An 18,687-nucleotide genomic window follows, 5' to 3' on the forward strand; every position below is an offset into this window, starting at 1 on the left:
CATACAAGTTCTAATGAATGTGAGAGGACAGCGTGTGGTCTCACTTTATCCGTAGCCCAGTACCGCTACCCATTCAATTGTAGCTTGTGCCCCTTAATTCTTACTTCTAAATGGAAACCAAATGATGCCTAAAATTTTCCCGAAACATTATTGGGTTGATCGTTCCTTTACAAACCCTTCATCGTTCCTTGTGCCAAAATTTTGTACTATCACGGGACAGCTCACCTTGAGCTGTCGCTGAAGTTGTCCAAGGAGACTTACCGCTTGACAATGCAGGATTTCTAGTCACCTCGCCCAATTTCTTTTGCTTTACGCGAGACCGTATTTCTCCAGAATGATGCAAGCTTTAGTACCTCTTAGAAAATAACCAAGACAGTCGTTTTACCTTTAATATTTCCAATCTACAAACAAAATTTATAGGGTATTTCAGGTGAGGTTACAATGGGAGCAACCGGAACCGTAGGAGCAGCGCAACTGTTTGCAGTTGCTGTTTTGGAAGTTTATTTTTCTTTCACGCGTAGGTATGCTCATAAAAACATCTGAGGCAGAGCCTATATTTAGGGGAAAAAACTGAGATGAAAGTAAGCACATCCTACCGATCTGTGCGCAACTCCACTTACGAACAACGGATAGCTTGCTCATGCAACTCACCGTAAATAACACCAATTGTGATGGTCAGGCCGTAGACATCTCTTGTAAACGCCGACGCAGTTATCCCAACCGACGAAATGAAGCAGCTCAGAATGATTATATTGGTGATCGAGATCCGCCGTTGCAGCAAACTGATGAGGAGACCTGCAAGTTACGATAACACGTGTGCTAAATGTCTAAGCACTTGAATAATTCTGAGCTGAAGCAGTGTTCGTTTTAAGCGTTCCTTGTGTTCTCTGATTCCTTAATATGAAAATCTGCGAGAAAATTATCAACATAAACTGTGCTCATGATGCCAGTGGTCTTAAAAACGACAGAACGCAGGATAACGGAAGATTTATCCCAATACCGTTGTGATACCAGGACCGAAGAAGTTTTTTAACTTTCACTTTTAATAGTCAGCATCATTCGCACCATATTATCACACAGGTACATTAGAATGTATGGCGTATAACTTCGAATGTAAGGCCTCAATTGCACAAACTAGTTCCTGTGATGTCACAGAGGCTACTTGAGAAAACTGCTTGTGAGTCGCGCTGCTTTGGCCGTTTTCTTTTTTTGGCCCCAAGGGGTTTTTGAGCAATGGCATTTCTTACTGAGCGTATGCGTAAAAAAAAACCACGCTTAGCGGAATACTAGAATGTTTGTTGTTTTTCTTCTCTGAGTACGCGTTAACTTCAACAGTAAATGATTCTTTTCAAACCTGTCTTCTACCGCCGCATTAAAAAAGTTGAACAACTGTGATAACAAAGGGGTTTCTTGTTTTAACCTTGTTTGTATACCGAGCAGATACGGGCATTTCTAATTCATCCTGGTGATGGTCAAGCTATGGTGTTTATATATTAGAACAGCTAACTCTAACATCTCTCTGCCTAAGACTTCCATTTGCAGCGACGAAAGCAGCATTGTCTGTTTATTGCCCGGTATGCCCATTCACGCTCAAAAATGTAGCCACAGCTGAGAATGGTAACTAACGTGCGCGCACCTCTTTTTTTTTAACGAATCCTTCAATACTCCTGTCTCGTGACGTGCTGATAGGGAGAGTAGGTTCGAACCACGAGGTTGCTAACATTTCCCGTTAAGTGTGTGTTTCTCTAGTCCCGAGATAAGAGGCCCAGAAACGGGCGTAAAAGGCTGTAATCCAGTTTCATGCGACGTGCTTCTCCGCCCCACAAGAACTTCTCTTTCGCTGGAGAAGTCATTACTTAAAAAAGGAGATGCACGTTTTTAAAAGCAGTAGCTCGAATGGAGGGGTTCCTGGGGTGTCAGGTGCATGCTTGGTCCCGTTAAGCCTGGACGGCTAGGTTTCTCTATCCACCCCGCCGGAGCAAACGATATTAATCTCGTCCAGACGGGGTGAGACATGCTTATGAATACACGCTTACATAAATGAAAACCGTCTGGGTACATGCACCCTATTCTTTCACCGAATACTAACAAGGCCCTTCGTGTGCCTTTCGCTGAAACAGTAACCCGCACGGATTTATCTGGCTATCTGAAATTATTGATTGATTGTGGGGTTTAACGCGCCGACGCAACGCAGGCGATTAGGCGCGCCGTAGTGGAGGGCTCCGGATTAATTTAGACCACCTGGGGATCTTTAACGTGCGCCGAAATCTCGAACACACGGGCGTTTTTGCTTTTCGCCTCCATCAGAAAAGCGGCCGCCGCGGCCGGGAATCGAACCCGCGACCTCGTGCTCAGCAATCCGAAATTATTACAAAGGAGTGATGGGGAACGGAACAAAATATATCACCGGTATTTGCTTTAATTTAGGCAAATGAGGCCTTTTCTGTCGCCTAACGATATCATTTAAAGGATTCTTGAATTGAAACAAAATTATTCAGCCTTCAGTGTTCAGTAGGGCAAGTAGTAGTAGAGCAAGTAGCACTGTTTCGGCTTCCGCTTTTTGCCTTTCAAGACGCGACTGCTGTCCAACGACCACGACGCCACACGGAGCAATGGATTCCTGACGTCCAGAGGAATCGCAGGACAGCGGAATTGCCCCCCAGGACAAGCGGAGGGCGAACCTACAGCCGCCTGAATGACCGAGCACGCCGGCTCGCTGCTAGGCCTCACCGTCAGGCCTAGCGAGCACAGCAGTTCTCCCGCCAAGACGGCGCAACCCGACCATGCAAGCCTCACAGCTGCACTCACAACCGACTCCGCTCGTGCTAGGAGACGAAAATGCCGCTCGAGAAGACGATTCCCGGCCTCCCCAAGCTACAACAGTCGACTGCGCCGCGCAAGCAGAACCACCGCCCTCAACAAGCGCCGCACCGATGGAATATGACGCCCTAAGCGGCCGCGCCATCAACCCACCAAACCCATGGCTGCAGGTCCTATCCTCCCGCAACAAAAGCAAGCGCACCGACAAACAGGCAAGCATTACCACTTCTCCAAAGCCTACTCCGCCGACGCGCGCTATTCCGCCGCCACGCATTCCTGCTGACCACTATATCACAGTCTTCTGGCCACTCAACGGCCTCCGCGTTCATGATTGGACCAACCAAGAGCTTTCCCAGGCGCTCATTCTGGCCAACGGGATTCCAGAAAAGCAGTTCCGAGCTTTAATTACTACCCAAGTGCAACCGGCAAGCAATCTCTTGGTCATCGGTACACCTGACCCCTACGTCGCTGACAGGCTCTCACAACTGACAAGCATCCCTCTCCGCAACGTCAACTATGACATCACCGCCTACATGAAGCCTCCACCGGGCACATCCCGTGGCGTCATTCACGGCCTGCCGGACGACATCACTCCGGAGAAGCTCCTGGAATACACCGAGAACAATCGCCCGTACCTCATCCACGCTAGGCTAATGGGCCGTACCAAATCAGCCCTCCTCACATTCAACGGCACACGCGTCCCATACTATGTAAAAGTGAACTGTGAGCTCATACGCTGTCGTCCATATCGACGCACCATTCAAGTTTTCAAGCGGTGCGGAGACGTCGGCCACCGCCAAGACGTCTGCCCGCATCCGGAAAAGCCCCATTGCCCGGTCTGCGGCCTCTCGGACCCCCAGGAAGACCACCTCTGCACACCCCGTTGCAAACTCTGCCAAGAACCTCACGTCAGGGCGGGGAAAGACTGCCCAAGGCGACATCTCCCGACACCTGCGTCAACGAAGCCCAAGCAATCCTCTGCCCAACAGAAGAAGCAACAACCCAAGTTTTACGACAACGAGTATCCAGCTCTACCGCCCGTCCCCACAACCACTCGGCCTAAGGACTGCCCGATAACCCCACCACAGGTGAGCTGGTCAGATGCAGTTTCAAATGCTCCCACTGCTCGCAGGTCCCATGATTCCCCACCTCCCTCACAACCAGACCACACGTCCCCCTCCTATGGCCACGCCATAACTCAAGTCCAACAACAACAAAAATAGTTTCAACGCCAACCAACAGAAATTACGACGAAACTTAACGCTATCATCACGTCTTCCCTTGCGTGTCTACCAACCAACACACTCGAACCCGCGCAAATCCACGCTGTAATTGACGACAAAATCACACAGATTGTGAAGAAAATTACTGACTCGCACGCAGAAAACATCGCTCCCCTCTGCGAAAGCCTCAAAGGGCTCGCCGATCGGCAAAATAAGCTAGAAAAATCCACCCAAAGCCTCTACGAAACTATTCATTCTAGCCACCCTTCAAAAAAGATGAAACACCACCCTTAATATGACTAAGGACAGTGGCGATGCAATCACCGTTTACCAATGGAACTGTCGCTCCTTGAATAGCAAACGAAGTCAACTGGCTCTCCTCACTGCGTCTTCCTTTCCGGACTTTATTGCACTTCAAGAAAGGAACACCCCGACTCCACGCCTTCCATACTATCCCGCATTCACCCAGGACGCGCAACATCGGACAGCTATCTTTGTTCACAACGCGCACGCCGCCCAACCCCACCAGCTGAGCCAAAAAATACCCAACACATTTGTGGAACTCATATCTGAACAACCATCCTGTCCAAGTACATACTTAACGTATACAGCCCTCCCAACGGTAGTCTTCACGTAATTGACGCCTTAATCCACGAAGCCACACAGAAGACGAAAAACGAACCTTTCCTGCTGGTTGGTGACTTCAATGCTCCGCACTATGCATGGGGGTACGTGCACGCCTCAAAAAAAGGAACGCAATTACTGCACGCCACACAAAATCACCACCTTACGCTTCAAAACGACCTCACCGGTCCGACCAGAATTGGCAACAGCGTAAACCGAGATACTATCCCCGACCTGAGTTTCACGAGAAATTGCCGAAATGTGCAATGGTTATGCCTGCCGGAAACATTAGGAAGCGACCATCACATTATCTCTCTGCCACTATACATGAAGAAGAAAACCACAAAAATAGGAGTAGCCAAACTAACAAACTGGTCCGCTTTCCGCGAGGATATCACCTCGCTCCCGCCCATACAAACAGACCTAACCGAATGGGCACAGGCATTGGAGCAGCGGGTACCAAAATACACGCAAGAAATCGCTCTTACTGGGGACACGCCAGCTGCAGACACACATCTCCTAAACATATGGGAAGCGCGAAGGAGTTTGACAAAGAGATGGAAGCACCAAAAACACAATAGAACGCTTAAGAAATGTATAGCCCTCCTCAACCAACAAGCGCAAGAATATGCCGTCACCTTACAGAGACAAAATTGGCACTCGTTCTGTGACAAACTCAAAGGCACCCTAAGCACCAAACAAGCGTGGCACCTTCTTCGCCATCTCCTGGACAGCTCCAGCTCTCGGACTCAAGTCAACCACAAGATACAGCAACTAATAAACTGTGACCTCCACCCCAGAGAGCTACTTCGAACTATCCGCAACAACCTGTTTGGAACTCCCACAACCCAGCCAGCTCCCCCAACACTGTGTTACACAGGCCGACCAAATCAAGAACTTGATCCTTCTTTCACCTTTGAAGAACTGCAATCAATCCTTGCTAATATCACTCGTAACACCACACCAGGCAGGGATCGAATCACTAACCGCATTCTTCGCAACCTGGATCATGAAACACTGGAATCGATACTTGAGCTCTTCAATTGCCATTGGGACGAGGGCACGCTACCGGCACAGTGGAGGCACTCTGATATAACGCTTATACCGAAACCGAACAAACCCATCTCGCCTACGTCACTACGGCCAATATCTGTGACATCATGCGTAGGCAAGCTTTTCGAGCACCTCGTGCATCAACGATTGGTCAACTTTCTTGAAGAGCAAAACTTATATACTCTAACAATGTTCGGATTTCGGCATAAACTCTCCGCTCAAGATGTACTCCTGCAACTGAAGGAACAGGTCATTGATCATCTTAGACGCACCATCCCTAAAGCAATACTGGCACTCGACGTCAAGGGTGCATTCGATAACGTCACCCATCAAGCTATCCTCGAAAACCTTAACCAGACTCACTGCGGATCCAAGGCTTTCAACTATGTGAAAGCCTTCCTTGGCAAACGTACAGCCACCATCAAACTTGGGCTGCTTGTGTCACCGATATTTAATACGCCTGCCAAAGGCACGCCCCAGGGCTCTGTAATTTCCCCTCTACTTTTTAATATTGCGCTACTGGCACTTCCCACAAAACTTAACGCAATAGCAAATCTCAAGCATGCATTCTATACCGACGATTTAACCCTCTGGACAGAGAAAGATTCCAGCGGGGAGCAGCAGGACGCCCTCCAACAGGCAGTGGATGAAACTATCTCATACCTTCAACTAAGGGGACTAACATGTGAGCCTTCTAAATCAGCGCTCCTCATCCTCAGGGCAAGAACGCGAGGACTCCCACCCCCTCGCATTCCGGACCCAGAGGTCACAATTTTCGGGCCGCCCGTTCCAAAAGCGCGAACACTTAGAATTCTTGGCGTGCCTTTCCACCATGATGGTTCGGGTTCGGCCCTGTTACCGCAACTTCACAGAACCGTGACGCAAGTTACCCACCTCATACGCCGAATACGAGGCCGAAAAGCATGGTCTCACCGAAACTGACACTTGCCGATTGGTACAAGCCCTTCTACTTAGCCGGATAACATATGCGACTCCCTTTATTGAACTCAAACCTCAAGAGATCAGCAAGCTGGACGTCCTCATACGGAAAACATACAAAACGGCCTTAGGCCTCCCCACTTACACCTCCAATGAAAAACTACTTCGGTTGGGGCTACACAACACTCTTCAAGAGCTAATTGAAGCCCAGCTAAATTCACAACTTCATCGCCTAACACTTACTCCTACAGGGAGGAAGGTGCTTCATGACATCGGAAGACCAAGCCCAACCACCAACGACATACCTCAACGAATCCCGCTACACATACGCAAGAAACTCAATGTTGCTCCCATTCCCAAGCATATGCACCCAGCCTTTAATCGAGGCCGCCGTGAGGCAAGGGTCCGCCAGCTTACGAAGAAATATGCAGACGACTGTTATACCCGATACACGGATATCGCTCAGAATCCCAAGATACCCGGCACCACCCTGGTCACGCTCGATTCCAAAGGAGAAATTGCCACTGCAGCAACGTACTTTGATTTATCCACAAGATCGGCAGAAGCTCTAGCTATAGCCCATGCAACCACCACTCACCACAATCAACCCTATCTTACCATCATCTCGGACTGTCAGGAAGCCTGCCGAGTGTACCAAGCTGGTCTGGCACCACCCCAGGCCATCCCGATCCTACCGAGATTGCCTGAAGACATAGAAGTATCCATAGAAGTATCCATTGTCTGGACTCCTGGTCGCTCAGGTATTGCTGGGAATGAAGCGGCGCACGCTTCCGCCCGAGAACTCCACTCCCGGGCATTCCCATCCTCAACGCAAGCTACCCTGAGGGGCACGGACAGTGGAGCTACCCACCTGGCACCCCTCGACAACAGCTACAGCTCACTCTTGTCACATTACACCCACACGAGAAGAACATATCCTCCCCCTCACCACACGTTATCTAACTACGAGGCATACATCTACCGCCGACTACAAACTGACACCTTTTACAACCACACCATCCTCGCACACATATCTCCATCCACATACCCCTACAACTGCCCGCATTGCGACACTCCTCTCACAACCTACAACCTCGTCTACTCCTGCCCACGCAACCCTGACCCCGTCCCCTCCCCTTCCCCTGAGCAGTGGGAGTCTGCGCTGACCAGCTCGGCACCGGAGCGCCAAAAAGCGCTTGTGCAACGGGCCCTGGAATCAGCAAAGGCTCGCGGCCTCCTGGACGTAGGAAGCTGACCACCACCCCTCACTCCCGTCCTTTTGCTGAATAAATGTTTACTCCTCCTCCTCCTTCAGTGTTTTTTTTTTCTTTGACACCGAAACACTTTTACCTTGACTTTCTAAAAAAAGGCGCGTTGTATTTTATTTCTCGCGTGGGAAGAAAAACTGCATCCTATATATAGCTATTAAGATGCGTAAAATAAGGCAAAATATTTTTGGCCACGCAGCAACAGCGAGCCATAACGTACCAGCCAGCTGCATAGCCATTGTGAACACATTCATGGGCCACGAAGCGCCTTCCCTGCTCACGCCGTAGTCTTCAACCATGAAGGAGAACAGGAGGGCCATGAAGGTTGCCGGCAAGCAGACGAGCAGAGCGCACAGCGCAGCCAGCACGGGCACGCCCCAGCACGTGTCCACGGCATAGCGGCGCTCCTCACGGGCTCCAGACCGCACTGAAGGAATGGACTTAGGCATACCTGCAGGGAACGTTTGCAAAAACCTTACATGATCACGCCTTCCCTCCCGCCAAACAAGCAAGTAGCAGTACGACTGAGTGCAGGTGCCAAATACCTGATGGATGAAAGTGCAGGGGGGGATTTCACGCTCTGAAGCTGCACTGCAAGCCGTAGGTATGCGCGCCGAATACCGCAGCCGGCCTGGTACGCGTAACGAGCATGCCGGCAGGGGATGCGTAACTTTCCTAGGAATCACGGACACCTGCGGTCAATTTATATTTTTGTCTGCACCGAAAGAACAGCTGCCGAGCCTTTACATGACACTAAACGTTAGTGTCGTACTTTTCAGTTTTTCGTGTCGTTCGTTCACAGCTGCAGACACTTGTAACAGGAGGAACCAGATAGGCGTGTTAAACGGCCGCTGACGCTTCCTTAAAATTTGGTTTAAAAAAAGTGTCCACTTTATTACTCAAATAAGCAATTCTGGAGTTGCGCCTTCCCTGCGTCCAGAGGCGTGCCACCTAGCAAATGAGGAAATGAGAGTATAGTACCCGCCGCGGTGGCTCAGTGGCTAAGGCGTTGTACTGCTCAAACTAAGGGCGCGAGTTTCATCCTGTCCGCGGTGGTTGCTTTTTGAATGGATCCACGGGCATGTTCGCTTCTCGCCTCGAGGGGAGAAGCGAACATGCCCGTGCGTTGGGTTTATGGCGCACGTAAAAGATTTTCCGGTGGTCAAAATTAATCCGGGGCCCTCGACTGTGGCGCAGCAGGTAGCCTACGTGTAGCTGAGGCACGTTAAAGCCCCCACCCCTGTTTAGCTGTTTATCCGCCCCGTGCGCATACTACTGCTCATAACTGTTCATTTTTCGTACAAACATCAACGTAATGGAACGGGATTCTTGCTGACATTGTGCACCACTCCTGCATCGCCCATTTCAAAGAAGCCATGGAACAAATCTTCTGTTCGCGAACTGTCCACCCCCTCGTGTAAGACCCCTCGACTGGGGCCGTGAATGTATAATAAATAAATAAATAAATAAATAAATAAATAAATAAATAAATAAATAAATAAATAAATAAATAAATAAATAAATAAATAAATAAATATTTTAACAAGGCCAGTATTATTTTCTGTTGGTTTATCGTGGTGCGCAATTTCCTCTACCTCTACAGACGAAATCAGTGAGCATAAAGAAACAGATAGAGTGAGATCAGACGTGTCGGCTGTAACGGGACAGATGTACTGACATCGGACGCGTCGGCAAAAATAGAATCGTGATTAAACTGACACGTACACGCGATGGCAACCACGGGATGTACATACGTTAGCATTAAGCGTTGCGTATTGCAAAAGAACTTTGCACATTTGCGGCCAAAAGCAAAATCTCAGCCATAATTTAGGATTACTTGGCCAACAACATAGAGTGCTTATTTTAACGCCGAATCGAATGATTCGTTGGGCGAAAGAGCGATCATCCGTGGTGTGTGAGCAGCGCAACGGTTTCATAAGCGCACGCCTTTCCAAGCGCGTCCTTCACATTTTTCGAACACAAAAAGCATCGATGTTAGCCAACACACGCGGCTGTCGAAGCCACGTGGAATGTTCAGATTGTGACGGGTGCCGTAACGGCAGTTAATGGTCGCAACAGCGCATCGACAGTGACGAGCCGGTCAGGCCGCTCAGCGTGTAACCGCAGGATTCTCGCAATATCATCAAAAGGATTTGTCCGCAAGCATGCTAGCGAACAAACTACAAAATACAACGCGCACAAATTCAATTGCAAAAAATGAATACATAGAAAGCAGAAGAACCTGAGAACGTTATTAGCGCAGCAAAATTCCTAATGCTTAGGCGTCCGAACATTTTTTATTCGGGACTTAAAAAAATCATGCTCCCATAAGTCTAACAACGGCGATGGTTGAACGCGAAGCTTTCTAGTGATGGATTCTTTAGTTCTCCAATCTCGCCCTGCGAGTATGTGGTATTCTGGTGCTACGCACCACTTTTCTAAATTACCCACACCAACTCTCGGGTGTGAACTCCGAGTGGCTAACGCTTGGTGTAGAAACTTTATGGACAATTCTCGCTGCACAGATGATGATGATCTCATCGGTGCCTGTCATCACGCTGGAGCAGCTCTCGCCCGAGCTGCTTCGTTCTTGCTCAGTCGCCATCTTGTAAATAGGAGCACCACCATATCACCAGGACGTCGGGGCCCTCGGTCTCTCGTCTTATTTTATACTTGGGTTTATGTGTACGTCGCGCATCGGTACCTGCTGCTTGGCATTCACTTCGATCATGCCGAAACGGAGCTATCGGATAGACGCCGGTTTCATAACGCGAGGGACTCAGGTTAGATTACGGCCACGGGAAGCGCTTTAGAGGCGGAGCCCCTCAGGGCCTCGGGCTGTCGCCGTCTCCGGCCGTCATCGTCGACGTTGGTCGCCGCCGTATTCACGGTACTAAAACACAGGGACACTCGTTTTCCAACGGCTCACGCTAGTACGCAACGCGTACTAAAAGAACACAAAAAGGACACTCGTTTTCCACTGCCTCGCGCTAGAACGCTTAGCGCTTCAAGCGACGCTGTAAAACTCTACCCACCAACGTTTTCATCTCCGTGGCTACGCATTGCTTGGATGGTAGAGTCCCTTTGTAGAACTTCGGCGTTGCGAGGATTATGGTGCGATGTTTGTGGGTTAATCGCCTGGGCCCAGCTGATTCTTTCGCCTTGGCGTGGCTTGCTGCGGTTGGTTTCCATGTGTGGGTTGCGATTGTCGTCCGTGTTTCTGTTACGGCTTGCTGAGCGACCTCTGCTCTTATCTCTTTTTTTCTTTACTGCATAGAAAACTGCCCTTAATACAGCCTACAAAAGTTAGGAGTCATCCAAGAAGATGCACATCACTGCAGCTAAAATAAGCCGTCCGTTAAAACTCTGGCAAGCAGACGCACGCGTCCAACAGATGCAGCCATTCTGGTGGGTCACTTTGCGCCGCATAAATGCTCCGCACCAACGCAGTTTGCTCCCGAAAAATGGACTTCGTTGGGCGAGGGGGTTCGGCGTGCCTGTCCGTCATGCGGCACTTCCACAAGCTATACAATCCGATCACAACAAACATTTCATAGGGCACTCCAGTAACATCTGTAAAAGGCAAGAACCGAATTGTATAAGGGGTAATGTCCATGTCCTTTTTAAGAGTTCGTTGCAACACATCCCAGAAAAACACCGCATCCCGGCACAAAACAAAACAATGATCAATGGTTTCAGGTTGATTGCATAAACGGCAATTGTCAGACCAAGGAATAGACATTCCTTTCTCGCGCAACCATGTTTTCACTGGGAGTGTTGATGTATGAAGCTTAAAGAAAAACGTTTTTGCATTTGGAGGAAGACACATACGTGTGACCCGCTTCAATACACTGTCCTTATGGTGGCCAATGTAAGGCTGGCGATAAACCGGCACTGGGAACAGACTCTCTAATAAAGTGTTCGTCAAAGCCTTCCTGGAAAGGGTAAACAGATATTGCAGGGAAAACCTCGCAGTAAGGAAATTGAAGGTGTCAACCACCTCCTTTAAAAACCCCCATGGCGGCTTCGTACTGACTTCACCAGTGGAGACAAGCAAAAACGGTAAATGAAAACTTATGCGCTGTTGAATAACGTTGAGCAGAAGTTTGTAATGTCTTCCTTGTCGCAAAGCTTGTTTATGTGCTGCAAGTACTCCACTGTGCGCGTTCTAAAGTACAAGCTCTACATAGAGTTTTTGCAACATTTGTGTGGGGGTCCCAATGGTAACCTATGCGTAGGGACAATTTGTTTCTTCCATTAGTATCTGGGGGTGCTGGGCTGATACATTTGTTTGTACACCAGCTTGTATCTCGGTTTTTCTTCTATAAGGTGACGCATCATCCACTTCTGCTCACCTCTGCTCTTATCTCGCTGTCGTGTGCGACTGCGTCTCTCTGATATAGGTGGTTGTTGGCGTGTCTCATTCTGTTGTTGTTGCTGCTGCTGCTGCGATTGTGTGCGCAGCTGTGGGAAGTCTTGAGAAGAGAGCGTTGACCCTTGTTGTGCGGCATTTCTGCGCTCCCATCTGCGTTTCGTGACTACAAAGGGCACCTTGTACTTATTTGTGCAGTCCATTTCGCTTGTAGGGTGTGGTCCATTGCATAGCCTGCAGTGGGGCCTGCACTGCATTGCGTGGTCCGCTGCTGGGTTGGGTGTGCCTCACGAAAAGCAGATTTTGGCTTCTGGTGTGGGGCATACATCGGCGAGTGCCACGGCCCTTACGAAGTGGCACGTCAAAGACCCACACGCCTACTACGTGGACATAGCACAATAACCCCAACAACCAGATACGTATGTAGCAGCCGTCCTCGCATCCGACACTGAGATACTCCAAACATCTGGAAGCATACAGTGCAAGACACCCACACAAGCCGAAGAGCTGGCCATTGCCCTGGCACTTACGCTTCCGAAATGCCGCATGGTCCTCAGCGACTCGAAAATGGCCATACTCAACTTCGCTACAAACAACGTCAATAATACAACTGCCAGAATATGCTCCACAATACCACCAGGCCCCAACATTACCATCAAGTGGTTCCCCGCACACGCAGGGCAGTTAGACACAGGACCGAACCGGAATGAAGAGGCAGACATGGAGGCACACGCGCTAACCAGCCGCGGGTCCCCCCCCCCCCCCCCGCTCGATTCACCCGACACCTCGGTCCAATGACGATGAATACTCGATCACCTCCTACGGAGACATTCTCCAGTGGTACAGAACAAATAGATGCCTCTTCCCACCCCCCCATCGAGACCTCACCCGCAAGGAAGCAAGCTACTACACTACGACAAATACAAGCACAGGCTATATGGACACCCGTACTGGCACGACACATATTTCCCGCCGTATATACAACAGACATCTGTCAACAATGTCAACAAGCAAGAGCCACCCAGAGACACTTGCTCTGGAACTGCACCCCCCCAGACCGACTAGACGAAGCAATGCCTCCTGCCATGCGCAGCAAGATCACAAGCCAAGACCCTGGAGACCAAAGAGACATGGTCCAGCACGTGCTGGACATCCTGGCGAGACAGCAGCCGAAAACGTCACCCTCACGGGTTGGCATGAGTAGGCTGCCGCCCCAGGCTGTCTAGCAGGCTCGTCTCACCCCACCCCCCTTCCCATGCCGGACTGTCAATAAAGTTGTTTGTCTGCCTCTCTCCGTGGCTGCATACCCACCGACGGTTTCATCTCATTACTTTGGCCTCAAGAATACACTTATTCACTGCATGTTTCCCCGTCGGACGTGTCGTTAGTTGGAGTGGGCCTGGGATTTTTTTCTTCACTTTACCCACGATCTGTCATCATCATCGTCAGAGAAAGTTGACTTCCCTGCAGGGAGCATTGTCGTAGAACGGCAACAGGGAGGACAATAAAGCTTCGCTCTTAAAAACCAGGTTCCACAAAAAGTGCGGATACGCTTGCCTGAGCTTGTATTACCACATATGCTTAAGTACCAGCGATGTAGTGACGATGGGTTGTCAGTAGTTTTAGTAGTTAATAAAGCAATGCATTGAACTAGCGATGCACAACATGGCGTTATGGGTGTATCTTTGTAATGGGTGGGTGAATGGGGGCGGCTATCCCGCAAGTCCTCCATGCAAGAGATGTCTTCAAATTAGGGGAAAAGAGGTGTTGATGTCAGGCTAAAAAATACGCTTCCTTGTCAATAGTGTAGCTCAATCAGGGATCATAACTTATACAAAAAATGTTTCAGTGTGTATGTTTCCATTACACTTTGCGTAAGCTACACAAAGATAATGATAAATGAGGATCCTGGCACGGGAAATAATGCGACGAACCAGCCCACCATATATCATGACATCTAAATACATTCGGTGGCGAGCTTAGGTACAAAATTAACTCCTTTTAGGGATTCGATAAAGGGAATCTATTAAAATAGCGAAAGCTAACGGAGTCCAGAGGAGTAGAAGATATGTCATTTGCCTGAAGAATTAATCCTACTGCCTCTACTAAATGACCAATGTGACAGCTACTGGAATCAAGTATTGTGAATTACCAATGAGATTTATGCGTAGGTATAGTTAGTACTTCAGGAAATAATGAGTGCATTGTTGAGACCAGGAGAAAACATCATGTCTGTTGTGTCGTACCATCGCTCCCATTTCCTAAATTTACCAATTTCGGGAGTCTAAGACTCTGAAGCTACACCTCCGCTATCAAGCGCACCATAATAGAGGGCTCGGCATTGATTTAAACCATCTGCTTATTGTTAACGTACTCCAAAACCTGGACACATGGAAGCATCCCCTTTTTACCTCGTTCCTTCCGTTCGCGGAAACTGCTTTGTGTACTTACGGCTTCCGCATATTAACTCTAAATCTCTCCAATTACCATGATGACCTCTTCACATACCTTCCACCGTGGCACTTGTAGAAAGAGTTATATATAATTAGTAACAAACAAAAAAATGAAGGAAGCTCACACTAACCCATAATACTTGAAGGGTGTGAAGCTGCATGCAACCTTTCCGACCATCACGCTTGCAGCCCACGACTGCAGCCAGTTTGCTCCTTCTTCACTGCCGCAACGACCTTTGCTATAAGTGTGACCGCCTTTCACTTTTTGAAAGTGATAATCATTAGACATCACCTTTTAGGGGCGTACTCTTTGATGTGTCTTTCTCGTTTCGACTTAATGTTGCCACGATTGCGGCGAACGCTGACGCGCGCGCCTTCGGCAATATCTTGGTATTTTTAACTGCAGACACGAACCCGCCGCGTTGGCTCAGTGGCTAAGGCGTTGCGCTGCTGAGCACGAGGTAGCGGGTTCGATTTCCGGCCGCGGCGGCCGCTTTTCTGATGGAGGCAAAAAGCAAAAACGCCCGTGTGTACGAGATTTCGGCGCACGTTAAAGATCCCCAGGTGGTCAAAATTAATCCGGAGTCCTCCACTACGGCGCGCCTCATCGCCTGCGTTGCGTCGGCGCGTTAAAACACTACAATCAATCAACTGCAGACACGAAAACTTAATATTTTCTAAACAGCTTTGCTGTTAAATTATGTTTTGTTCTAATTGAAGATAACAAAAGTTAGTTATGGCACAACTCCATGGCACAACTCCATACATTTTTCCTTAGACAACATAGGTTACAATCTTCGCGTGGTAAAACTAAGAGTTCCGCGAACGCGAACAAATTATGGTGAACAAAAACTGAGTTGTCAAGTACCCAACGCCCTAAACAAGCTCCCATGTCCTGATGAGTTCTTTCTGTCTGGAAACATGTTCAAGAAAAAGACCAAACAACATCTGATTGAAGGTGAAATTCTAATGTAAAAATGCAATTTACCGTCTTCGATATATATGCGTGTGTGTATGTATGTGTGTACGTGGATATAAGTGTATATATCTATATTTCTATCTTTTTCACACAAGTACTTGAGTCGAATGATTTACTTTATTTCATTCGTATGTACGAAATTGTACTTGTACAAGTATCAATTTGTATTTGCCCATGATTGAGCACGTTTTGTATTCTAGTAAGTGTTACTGCTTATATATTAGTTTTGTATTTTGATTGCTGCCCCATCTATGTATTACGTGTTTTTGCGTTTGTATCTGTACTGCTTACAGGCTTAGGGTACCGAGGCCTCGTCAGGCTTAACCGCCTTTTGCCTCAGTCCCCTCTTTTCTATGAAAAGAAAATAAAGTTCACATCACTTCACTTTACATTGCCATAACTAAAGGCCTACTTCGCAATAATTTTCCATCGGCACTTGCACTGGAAAGACCATAGTATAATCGTGCAGGAAAAGCTTGCTTTTTGATTCTACACATTTCTTAGCACGACAATACCCTACGCCTACTATCCTCGGCTGTTTGTTATTATCGTTTGCAATCTGCAATACCCGTAACTGAATTCTAACGTGGCGGTCGCGTATGTGTCCTGTTGAACCTCCACACAAATATAGTAAAAATTCCCTTTCTATATTGGTTCACCTACGCCACACCTAATTTCACCACTCCGCGTCGGACTTCTTTTGAGGGTGTGCGGGATTGAAATTGTTTTTAATTTTGGGAGTTTTTCGTGCCGAAGGTGCACCTGCGCTATTACGCACGCCGTAGTAAGCTACTCCGCTTTTTAACTACTACCTGTGGTTACTAAAGGTGCGCCAAAATAACACACGGCCGTTTTCATTTCTTTCCTCTACCAGAATAATGGCCGCCGATGCCGGGGCAAACCTGCTTTCTTGGGCAGACGCCATCGTTATGCCTTTGCCAGTTATCCACCGCGTCAGACTGTTGCTAAAATTTTCGTACAGGGAGTGACCAGGCCTGCAACATTGAACTGCGAGCTGCAATTAGGCCTGTTTACACTGCCAGTTTGTGATGGGCGATCCCATCAGGAAAGGGTCAAGAATGGTGATGAAACCTTCCGCTTTCTACAAATGACTGTAATGAAAAATTGCCGCCGCTTGTCCTAGTGGTGCAAAGCTGAACAAACAGCAGAGCTGGCGCTCCTCTCTATTCGTCAGAGACCCAGCTGTTGCAGCTGATATGAAAATTTCCGATGTATTTCCCAACCTACCGCCTAATGGGGTCCTTGACTGGAAGCTAGGGTTCGTTTTGTTCGCAGTTTTTATTTCTCTTCAAAGTGGACCGCGTTAGCACGCGCTTGAACACGCAGCAACCCGGTTTCGCAAACACGTATGTAGCGCGAACTCAGTGTCTGGGCTCAGCATTTTAGGCACGAACGCACGCTAACTGGCCAAGAGAACAGCACGCGAGAGATCACGGCACCAACGCTGGACAGAGTGTTGTCGAAGGTCGAAATGGCCGACGCCGGGCGCTCCTCACCAGGAACACGCACACGTGTGCTCGGTATTTACTCTGGGTAGTTTTTTTTTTTTTGTTAACGCTGGGCGGCGAACTAAACATTAGATACCTCTGCTGTTAAAAGTGGGTTCCGTATTTCAGTGCACTACTGTTGGATGCACGAACAATGGCTTGATCGAAATAATGGGTTGCCACACAAACAGTTTCCCTTTTTCAGTCAAAAAGTATTATTTTCCGTAGTTCTGGTGAACTGTTCAAGAAAGGACGGAGTTGTTCCTAATCGCTGCAGATGTTCTGCTGGGAACGTTGTAGGGGACCGAGTATACCTTAGTCAGTTCTCCATACAAGCCGGCGTAAAGGTATGAACCAAGACTCCTGATGACAGCTCTGTCTCCTCAAAAGAAGCTGGGTTATTCTTTTAATCCTCGGGGATCTTTTATACCACAAAGGAACTTTTATGTCACCTCGCGAAGTTCGCCCGTTTCGTTTTCTCCTACCTCTCCCAAATCCGGAGCCGCACGAATCTGCGTGCCCTCTTTGGTTTAGTACAGAAATTACTACTACTTCAGCTACCTGTTGTGTTGTTTTATTTCAAATATTTTGCATACTTTTCTTAGAACGTTCAGTAACGTTACCGCGTGATCAAAAAACACCATATGCCTTCTTTTTGTTTTGCATGCGAGAACCTCCTGCGTCATTGCGCTTTGGATCCAAACGAATGCCGTATGTTTCCCGAATGCCACTCTGAGCCGCGTTTTCAGAACTGTACGGCATGCACCGTGAATGTATGTGTTACCTCTATTCTTTGTAAACACTGAGCGAGCTAACGGAGAATGCGGACGTTTTGCCCGACGGACACCTGTGCTTTTAGCTCGGTGGCCTACATGCGGCACATCTGTTGCTTTTGCGTGCCAACGATGCCACCGCACCACAGGATGCTCTAAAGCACTGACGTAGATGGCACTAGGTTTGAAGCGCTTTTTTTTTCCTTCATTGAGGAATATATCGATTCCTCTAGTCTACCCGCGGGTTTCAGCCGTGCGCTAGCGGCTAAATATATGTAGCTCCGTGGTCGAGTGCTTTGCTTTGCTGGGGCATTGTGAGTCGAATTCAGCCGGAATCACAACGTAGACACATCGCTACTCCAATACCGGCAATATATAAACGGTGCTCAATAAGGCACGCTACCATTTTCCCCCGTTTGGTTTGCCATATAAGGAAGGAAGGAGGGAAGGAAGGAGCAAGAATGGTATCCAGGCTTACTGTTCTGCTTACAAATTAACTTCGCCCTTTTTCAGAGCGCTTAAGGGGCCATGAAGACAAAATGAACGCCGGGTTCATTAAAAAGGCGTCCTTGATCGAATAACAACGATATTAACTCGATAGCAAACTTCGGACACTTAACGGTGATACGGAGGAAAACGACTACCCAGCGACTTTTCCACGGAATATCTATGACG

At 48.4% G+C, this 18,687-nt stretch overlaps 1 protein-coding gene and 1 pseudogene across 3 annotated transcripts in view; one reads left to right on the forward strand and one right to left on the reverse strand.

Annotated features, from left to right (window-relative positions):
* Positions 1–18,687, reverse strand: part of LOC144146992 (monocarboxylate transporter 9-like) — a 48,354-nt gene that overhangs the window by 10,106 nt on the left and 19,561 nt on the right. For 2 of the 3 annotated variants that reach the window (XM_077678987.1, XM_077678989.1), the window contains exons 2-3: positions 8,148–8,378; positions 652–795 (exon numbers count right to left, since the gene is read on the reverse strand). In XM_077678987.1, the coding sequence (XP_077535113.1) occupies positions 652–795; positions 8,148–8,376 (373 nt within the window). In that variant the 5' untranslated portion in view covers positions 8,377–8,378. Of the gene's footprint in view, positions 1–651; positions 796–8,147; positions 8,379–8,472; positions 8,620–18,687 lie in introns of all 3 variants that reach the window. The other variant, XM_077678988.1, reaches the window with a different exon arrangement.
* LOC144146535 (uncharacterized) lies at positions 8,534–13,525 on the forward strand (annotated as a pseudogene).

This window comes from Haemaphysalis longicornis, unplaced genomic scaffold, assembly GCF_048455015.1.
Source record: "Haemaphysalis longicornis isolate Haplotype H1 unplaced genomic scaffold, Haemaphysalis longicornis Haplotype H1 scaffold_7, whole genome shotgun sequence".
Taxonomy (NCBI): domain Eukaryota; kingdom Metazoa; phylum Arthropoda; class Arachnida; order Ixodida; family Ixodidae; genus Haemaphysalis; species Haemaphysalis longicornis.